The sequence below is a fragment of the Charadrius vociferus genome, unplaced genomic scaffold (assembly GCF_000708025.1).
Source record: "Charadrius vociferus isolate BGI_N301 unplaced genomic scaffold, ASM70802v2 scaffold506, whole genome shotgun sequence".
Taxonomy (NCBI): domain Eukaryota; kingdom Metazoa; phylum Chordata; class Aves; order Charadriiformes; family Charadriidae; genus Charadrius; species Charadrius vociferus.
This window is the reverse complement of record NW_009648677.1, coordinates 242730-252334: the sequence shown is the minus strand read 5'-3', so window position 1 is coordinate 252334 and position 9605 is coordinate 242730. Positions and strand designations below refer to the sequence as shown.

General features: G+C 54.3%; 1 protein-coding gene across 1 annotated transcript; it reads left to right on the top strand.

The window, feature by feature from the left end:
• Positions 1–271: 271 nt before the first annotated feature.
• Positions 272–8319, top strand: SLC16A2 (solute carrier family 16, member 2 (thyroid hormone transporter)). The gene is made up of 6 exons (XM_009886514.1): positions 272–338; positions 501–645; positions 4527–4989; positions 5452–5595; positions 6125–6353; positions 8085–8319. Exons 1-6 carry the CDS (start codon positions 272–274, stop codon positions 8303–8305), a joined length of 1269 nt encoding a protein of 422 aa, XP_009884816.1. The 3' UTR covers positions 8306–8319.
• Positions 8320–9605: the final 1286 nt, after the last annotated feature.

The window sequence follows — 9605 nt, the reverse complement described above, 5'->3', positions numbered from 1 at the left end:
GGTGGGTGAGTGGGGGACCTGGAAACACAGAGCTGTACCTCGAGATAGGGAACTCTTCGTAGCCAGAGCCTGGGGGCTCTGAGGAGCTCAGGGGGGCTTTTGGCCATGGAGATGTCCCCTGTGGAAGCGGCATCTGTGGAGGCGTTGTGACATGCACGGCAAGGGCTGTTAGGAACAAGCCTTGAAAGCTCAGTGCCTTCCCCAGGACATGCATGAACCCAGTGGAAGGGAATAAAAGGAAAACCTGGCCGTGCCTCCATCGCATGGGCAAATGGCGAGATGCTCCAGATGCCAGTCTGGCTCGCGGGGCATCGTGATGCCAGCGGGCAACGCGAGCGGTAACCATGTTATTTATGAGCTGCACTGTTAATTAACAGCGTGATGGGGCTGCCTTTCTGTCGAGACCTCCTTCAAAGCTGGAGCCGGTCCCTGGTTGTTCTCCTTCTGGCACCCATTTGATGTCCCACCCTGACTGTCGCCTTTCTTCTCTCTCTCCCTAGCATGGGTCGGCTCCTTGGCCATGGGCATGATTTTTTTCTGCTCTCCCATCGTCAGCATCTTCACCGACCGCATTGGCTGCAGGACCACGGCTGCCACGGGAGCTGCCATCGCCTTCATCGGACTCCTCTCCAGCTCCTTCACCAAGTAAGGCTGCAGAGGGGCCGTCCAGCTCCTCGGCGAGCTCCTCTTCCTCACTGTTCCCTGCAACACATTCTGCTGCCTTTGGGGGGGCAAAGCAGGTGGTTTCCATCCAAATGGGAGGTCTCCTGACATCCCTACAGCCCACGTACCGCCCACATGCCCACAGCCTGTTTCTCTCCAGATTGAACCCAGTTGCTCTTTTGTCCTTGTATAACAAGAGAGCGAATTTCACCTGAGCGAGGGGCTTTGTTTTATGGGATTTCAGCCCTCGGGTCCTTCATTTGATCTTTAAAACAGGCCGCCAGAAGTCGGGGCGCCTCTTGCGGGCTGCTCCAAAGAGACGCTCGTGGACAGAATCATTCAGCTTCGCAACCAATTCCGCATTCAGTACTGAAAGCAGATTAATGCTTAAAATAATATTTGATGGGTTACACCTGGCGAGAGGGAATTTCCGTGCCGGGCAGGTGGGGAGAGGAAGGCAGAGGGGGTTCGGAGCAGTTTGTGCAGTTCCCGTGCTGGCTCGGGCGTTGGCAGCAGCGCGGAGCGATTGCTGCTCCTCCTTTTCCACGGCTGAGCCCATGCCATGAATTTCTGCTGGCAGGCGCTCGCCGATGTGCGTTTTGATGGCAGGCGTACCTGATTCGATACGAGAGTCTTTCCAACCCAAGACATTGGCATCTTTGTGGGAGCAAAAAGAGGTCACCGCTGGGGTCCTTTATGCGGCGCTTGTTAAATGCAGTCTCAAAGGCACCATGGAGACACCCTCCACAGCATCATTTGCCCCAGTTTTTCTGAATAAAAACATTGCTGTGGGTTGGATTTCAGTTAAAACCAATATTGTTTTAATTAAAATGCTTCAAGAAGTGGGTTTTGTTAACGCAAATACACTCTAGTTTCCCGGAGGGTGACTTGCCGGCGCTGTGCTCCTCCCTGCTCACCCTGCCCGCGCCGGGCAGCGGGACGCCAGCTCCCTTTTACCCTGGTCAATAACACCCTCCTGCTCGCCCCAACCCTGGATCCCTGTGGATACGTGCTGTGTGACGAGTCCCCCGCTGTGGGACACCCCCCGTCACACTGGGGCAGGGTGGGGGACAGCTTTGGAGCCTCCTGGCGAAGCCCCGGGGACTGGGGCCGATTACAGCCAGAGCACTTGGGATGCTAAAACCATCTCGGGCAGCGGCGTGGAAAGAACCACCCTCTGCCACTTCCTCCGCAGATGCCACCCCTTTGTATTTCCAAACATAATAGTAATGGGAGAAAGTGCAGTCAGTCCTGAGGGACGGTGTGCCCGGGCTCCTGGCAGTGCAGATCACAGGCGCTTCCCGTCTAATCTCGCTTTCCTTCTAATCAACGGAGCTCGGACTCTTTTTTTAATTTTTCCCCTCCCCTATTGTAAAATGTTCGTGCAAAGAAAAAGAGCTCTTGGGACCACATCGCTGCCAGTGGCTTGTTGTGTTGGGCTTAAAAAAAAAAAAATAAATAAATCAACCAGTACAGGCAGAGAAGAATATTATTTCCAGGAGAGCTCCGGAGCTGAAATCCCCATTTCCTGCGTTCCCGCTCTCGGTTCGCATTCCTTTGGCTGCCTTTTAAGGGAGAAAGGAGCCCCTTTGCAGCTGGACCGCGGCGAGGGAAGCTGCCTTCGGCACGGCTGAGCCGGAGGAAGAGCAGCGGGACTGCGGGATTTGGCAGAGCTCCACCTGGATGGCGAAGGCCCATCCCGAAATTTGGAGCTAGCGGCTCCTGCTCACCCAGAACAATGGAGAAGACTTTTTTTTATTATTATTATTTTTCATCCCCTTTGCCAGTTCCCTACAGCCGCAGCTGGAGATGACCCACCAAGTGCCAGCTGGGCTCTGTGCACCGGTGCCAAAGGAGCTGCTGCTCTCCTATAAAGGGAGATGCAGCCCAGCTTTGGTGAGCTCAGGCAGGGCTGGATCAAGGCTAATCAACCCTTTATCTCCTGATTTCTCTGAAACGGGTTTGCTTTGTCCAAACAAAATGGATGGGGTCGAGAAAAGGGTTTTCCTTGCTTTGCTGCTTTGCACCGGGGCGTCTCCTGCACTCGTTATCAGCTCGAGCCACCGCAGATCTTATGTGCCCTCAAGAAGAGAGAAATCCCAGTTGTGTTGAGACTTCACCTTCCCTCCAGTCTTAAGGGGGATTTTCGCTAAGAAGGGGAGGAATGGGGGAAGATGGTCAGTTCAGCAGTGCTGTCTTCATATGCCCCTCCAGTGCCCTCCCCTTCTGCACCACTAAGTGTTCTGTGGTGGGGTTTGAATCCTTTATCATCTGCCCCTCCTTCCCCTCCACAATTTCTGCCCGGTTTCTCCTGCAGAGCGAAATCCCCCAAACCTCCGCCAGCGGGGCTGAAGCAGGACTGTTCCTGCTGTGAGCTGTAAGTGAGAGGCAGCCGCTGGAGGGGGACCTCCTTGTCCCAGGAGATGTCATTATCCATGGAAGACCTCGTTATCCAAGGGAGACAATGCCGCCCTTCCCACTGGAGCGCAGCTGGCTGATTCCCAGCAAACGGGGTGGGAAATCCTGGCTAAGAAGCCCTTGCTCATGCAGGGATGTCTTAGCGTCAATGGGGAGCAGATGAGAACCGTGGCATTTGTCTCCACTTATCCAACACATCAGCTTAGCGGCGGTACCAAAGCTGGTGTGACTCGGCCGAGATGGCCAAGGCTGGTGCATGGGAGATGGGAGACAGCCTGCGCAGCCCAACTGCTTGCCTGGCTCCTGCGGAGGGGGTTTCTGATGTGGCTTCATTCTGGAGTAGCTGGAAATTGCCTTTCATGACAGTCATTTGTCTTTGAGCCGTTGGGTACAGCAAGCACGTTCTGCTTGGCTAGCTATAAAGAGGCGAGTGTGTAATGGAAGAAATTATGTGCTTGTAAACGTTTTCGCAGCTTCGAACTGCTACGTTAGATCTGGGCCGCTGTCTTCTCGCTCGCTTCATGAGCAGCACGTAGTGTTTCATGAGTTATTGCCAGTGTTGGAGTAAAGACCCCATTCGTGCAGCATCGCTTGCCCAGTGAGTTCCCCAAACGTTTCCATCGCACCCTCCTCCCATGCAGTATTTCGTGGCAGACTTTTGCAGCTGAATGCATTGCACGGAGATGGAAGAAAGAATCCTTCATCTGGAGAGAAACACAACTGGTTATTTGCACTGCCTAACTTTAGGCTCCTTTCTCAGCTGCTTCTGTTGGGAAAACTGGGCTGGCAATTGGGAAACAGCTCCTTCCAAAGGTTCTCAGGACTTTCCACTTGTTCTGTAGAGCAGCCACTTCACTCCCTCCTTGAGCGCAGCCACCAGTGTAAGGTACAAATGAGATCTATTAACCGTCTAATTGAAGCTCCCAGAAGAGCTAAAAGAAGAAGAACTTAATTAACCACCCTGGAGCTTGGGCAGAAATGCAATGTTCTCTTCCTACGTGCCTAATAACCAGCAGGGTTGGTGCCTTCTGCTTTCAAACACGGGGTGCAGAATGTTTTCATCCTTTCAGTGGAAAAAGTAAATGGATTTCTAGCTAAAAATAACCCACCCTACCTACCTTAGAAAATCTTGTTTGCTGTAATTCAAAAACCATTCAAGTTAGGTCAGCTTCCCAAGGAGGGCAGGTTGGCTGCTGCCTTCTCCTCTTTGCAGAAAGCACTCCCCAGTTAGACTTCATTTTCCCAAAGATTTAACGCGCCAGCTGCGAAATGAGGATAATCCTTGCTTTGGCTAGGGAATAAGCTCCTTGAGGTCAGACCGTCTGTGTAGCACCTGTGGTATGTGAGACCTGGGTCTTGACTCCAGGTTTTGCAGGACCGCGGGGAAAAAGGCTTCCTTACCTCTGCGTAACGTAACCACCTCACTGTGGTTTTTTTCCCACTAGGTCTCTGGAAGTTCGTTATTTCACGTATGGGATCCTCTTCGGCTGCGGCAGCTCCTTTGCCTTCCAGCCCTCGCTGGTCATCCTTGGTCACTACTTCAAGCGCCGCCTTGGCTTGGCCAACGGCATCGTGGCCGGCGGCAGCTGCCTCATCTCCGTGCCGCTTCCCTTCTTCCTGAAGATGGTTGGGAAAGCCATCGGGCTGGCGCATACTTTCCAAGTACTCAGTGCCTTAATGCTCATCCAGATATTCTTGTCCCTGACCTATCGGCCCATCTTGCCACCTTCTTGTGACTCTCAGCACGATGGGCAGGACAAGCTGGGCAGCCGGAGCATGCGGCAGCAGTGCTGGTCCCAGACGCGGAAGTATTTCAGCTTGAGGGTTTTCCGGAGAAAGACCTATCGGATTTGGGCCTTTGGGATCGCTACTGCTGTCCTGGGATATCTCGTACCTTACATGAACCTGGTGAGAGCCTTGGCAAGGACTGGGATGGGAGGGAGGTCCCTTTGCCCATAGTGAAGGGGCTCCTCCGTGCAAGCGAGGAGGAGGTGGGAAGGTGGAGATGGGCAGTAGGGACAGAGCCACCGAAAGCCTCAAAGCTAAGAAGCTGCTGTAGGCACGTCCTGTAAACAGGAATAGAGGTGGGAGGAGACAGTTTTTTAATGCTCCTATGTGTCCTCTGTGCCAGGGTGGGCAGAGCGTTGCTTCCCGTGGCTCCTGAGGACAAGCGTTGGTAGCAGGAGAGGAGGGGGTGTTGGGTTTGGGGTGGGCAGAGATGGTATGTGCAGATCAGAGTGGTGCGGACATGAGGGTCACACAACCACCCCCAAAGCCACCAAGCCCTCTGCAGGACGTCTTGTCCCTTTTTGGGAGATGAGGATTAACTTACTGAGGATTCATGTCCTTGCGTCCGTCCCTCCATCCTAGGTAAAATATGTGGAGAAGCGATTTCAAGAAACCAAAAAGGACTGGATCCTCCCGGTTTGCCTCGGAGCCATGTCAGGGCTGGGGCGCTTGGTGTCAGGCCGCATTGGTGACTGCATTCCCGGGCTGAAGAAGATTTACCTGCAGGTACGTTGTGTTCGACCCTCCCGCGTAGCTGCGGGCTCACCGCCGCGGGTCGGGGGATGGCATCTCTACGTCAGTATCTACACGCTGCCCAGTCGCTGTCAACCACAGATCGCAAATCCTTTACCGACCATTACCTAACGCTCTTGTCTGTTGTTAGGGAAGGAAATTTAATACAGGAAGGTGCACAGAGAAGTTGCACACTTGACCTGAGGCCTTGGTGTCTGTTCAGCAGCCAAAGTTGGTGGTCCCGACTCTTCCCAAACTGCTGGACATCCCCTCACCTTCTTCTGTTTTTTGAAAAACAAACTGCTGAAATCTAGCAGCTAATCCAGCAGATAATCCTTCCTAAAGCTTCTTAAAAGGTTATTCTTAAAGGCCTCTCAGAGACGAGCAGAGCATGGATGGTCTTGCTGGGTCCGGAGGAGGGGCTGATGTCGTTGACCTGTTCAGTGCCATCTTCATGACACTTCCCATGGCCCATCCCCACTCATCCTGCACCCCAGTGACGTGCCCGCTTTTGTCTCCCCAGGTTGTGTCCTTTGTGCTGCTGGGCATCCTGTGCATGATGATCCCCCAGTGCCAAGGGTTCGAGGGCGTCATTGTCATCTGCCTCTTCCTGGGCCTTTGCGATGGCTGCTTCACCACCATCATGGCCCCCATCGCCTTCGAGCTGGTGGGGCCCATGCAGGCGTCCCAGGCCATAGGGTACCTCATGGGGCTGATGGCTGTGCCCATGACCGCGGGTACGCCGATAGCAGGTTGGTAGCACCGCGGTGCCGGACCTGGACCCAGCTGCTGGGAGGGAGCAGATGCTTGTGGCACCCTTCACCCGTGGGGATATTTTGGCGTGAGAACAGACATATGGTTTTGAAATTTCTGGCTTATTGTGTCGCATGGGGCTTGAAATATGGGTGTAGCATCACTTCGTGCTATGTCCTCTAGCATCTCGGGGCCTTTCTCTGGGCTGGTGAAAGGTGACCAGGTGGGGGAACAGCAAGAGCAACCCAAGGTCACATTAACTGATTTCTGTTTGAAGCTGAGCTAAAAATTGGCAGATATTAGTTTTCTAGAAGTCCTTTTAGATACCTGGGGACTGATGGCTAATCCGTAAATTCAGCCCCTGGATTATTGAATCAAAGTTAGAGGTGGAGACACCTGAGCTGCTGTCTTCCCAAGGCTTGGGTATGTGTTTAAGCACAGTAATAACCACCACATCCTAAACGGCGAGCACGTTGCCAGAGCTGGCCCTTGCACAGCAGAACGCCTGCATCAGCAATCGCTAAGCTAAAGCTGTATAAGCACCTCCGATCTTTCTGCTTCTGGCAGCCGAATTCAGTTGAATGCCCACCTGAAGGAACGTGGGGGTTGCAGACGTCTCATTGTTCGGGTGCCGCTGCAGAACCCCCCTGCATCGGGCACGCTGGGCACAGTGAGGGACCTGGGAGTCCTGGTGGCCAACAGGATGCCCATGAGCCAGCAACGTGCCCTGGTGGCCAAGAAGGCCAATGGCATCCTGGGGGGCATCAAGCAGAGTGTGGCCAGCAGGTGGAGGGAGGTCATCCTCCCCCTCTGCTCTGCCCTGGGGAGGCCACATCTGGAGCACTGTGTCCAGTTCGGGGCTCCCCGGGTCAAGAAGGACAGGGAACTGCTGGAGAGGGTCCAGCAAAGGGCTACGGAGATGATGAGGGGACTGGAGCATCTCTCTGATGAGGAAAGGCTGAGGGACGTGGGGCTTTTTAGTCTGGAGAAGAGAAGACTGAGGGGGGATCTTATCAACGCTGATAAATCCTTCAAGGGAGGTGCCCGGGGGATGGGAACAGTCTGTTTCCAGCGGTGCCCAGTGACAGGACAAGAGGGAACGGGCACAAACTTGAGCATAGGAAGTTCCACCTCAACCTGAGGAGGGCCTTCTCTGCTGTGAGGGCAGCAGAGCAGTGGCACAGGCTGCCCAGAGAGGTGGGGGAGTCTCCCCCTCTGGAGCCATCCCAAACCCGCCTGGACGCCGTCCTGTGCCACTGCTGGAGGTGCCCCTGCTCTGGCGGGGGTGGCACTGGGGGAGCTCCAGAGGGCCTTTCCAGCCCTCACCAGTCTGGGATTCCGTAAGCAACCTGCAGAGGAACAGCCCCTGCCTGCTTTTCCTCTGACGTCTCAGCTGACAAGGCGCTAGGAAGAGCCACCTGAAATGTTTGGTTGTTTAAGGCTGTCTCAGCTTGCATTTGGGATAATTTGGGATGTGTCTGATTGTGTCCTGTTCTGGTTAAATAGCAAGGGTGGCGGAGGCGTTCCTTCTTGGCTTCCTTGCTACACAATGTTGGCTGCGCACATCCTTTAATCCAGGGCATAAAAACTCCCAAGGAATGCAATGGAAAACAAGATTGTTTTAAAAACCCAAATCTCCCCAAATCCGGTGCTTGAAGCAAGCTGTAGCTCTCACTTGAGGGAGGAGACAAGTCGGTCTTTAGACAACCTCTGTTATTCTTCTCTTTCAGGATACCTCAATGATTATTTTGGGAATTACGACGCGGCCTTTTATTTTGCCGGAGTCCCCCCCATCATCGGCGGCTTGGTGCTCTCCGTCGTCCCGCTGGTCCATCAGAGGATGCTGAAGAAGCAGCGCCTGGATTCCGGCAAAGACAAGATGCTGGTCTCGGAGACGGTGGTGAACGGGGAGCTGCTGCCGGGCTGCCCGGCCTCTGAAGCACACATGTAACGCCGCCGCTCACCGACGCGCACTGTCGCCACCAGCAGCCTCCCCGTAGCCCAAGCACAGGCCCTTTTCTAGACGGACCGTAATTCTCAATGATCGCAGATGCACTATGTTTGTAAAGGAAAAAACAAACAAACAAACAAAAAACCAACAACAAAACAAAACCACGTAAAGTTCTTCTAGTTAAAGGCTTTTAACTAGCGGAAACGCTCATTTTCGGGACAGTTTTGATTTCAAAGCCGCCTTTTTTTTTTCCTCTAACCATTTTTCTAAGGAGAACTCTCACCAGGATTTCAAACTTGATCGATCTCCCGCTCCTCTCCCCAGTTTTCTATATGTCACAACAGAGGTTTACAGCTAATAAATGCCTTTTTTAAAGCAGGCCACAGATGCAGCTTGTTGAACCTTGCAGCTGTCCATCCTCCTCCTCCTCCGGCGTCACTCGGGTGTCACATCCAAGCGAGACAGCCCCGTCCCCGTCCAGCGCCGGAGGCTGTTTTGGAGCCAGCAGATCCGATGGAGGAAACGCTGCTTTAATCCGATGCACAAACCAAATAAATGGTCGTTGAGTCCCACTTTAATCATCTTCTCTCCTCCTTTCCCGCTGCTCTCCCGCGCACCCAGGGAGCTGCGGCTGGGATGATGGGGAGCTCGGCCGGCTCCCGTCCTGCCACCTTCATCAGATGGAGCCCCGCAGGAGCACCCCTTTCCTGCAAATTATGCCTTAAAAACGCGGGGACGAGACCAGCAGGTCCCTCGGCCACTTTCTGCCTCCGTTTTCTCACCCGGTGACTAACGATTGGGCTTTTGAGGTGCAAAAGAGAGGGGCGGCTCCCAGCGCAGCCCACCGGTGGCCGGCTCTGAAAGGTTAAAACTGTGGGCAAGCTGCTGAGATGGGCACTTCAGAGGCGTCAAGGTACGCAGGGTCGGGAGAGAGCCCCGTGCGTGCGTGCGTGTGTGTGTGTGACGGGTGTGCTCTGTGCCGGGAGGCAGCTTCCCTGCGCCCAGGGATGCGGGGATGCAGCCGGCTCGGGACACAGGGTGCCACCGCTCTTTTTTGGGGCTGGTTTTGTGTTACGCAGCAATAACGGCGAGGCAGTATTGGCCGGGGAAGCCCGGTGTTTCCGAAGGGTTCAAAAGCCCCGGCAGCGTTTAACGAGTAGCCCGTGCGTTGCTGTGCAGAGGCGGTGCGGGGTCGGTGCTGTCTCAACAGGGAGAGGCAGAGAGGTCAAGAAAACAGCACAGCCCGTGGGTACCCACCACACGGAGTGAAGGCAGAGCTCAGCCTTGCGTAGAAATTCGT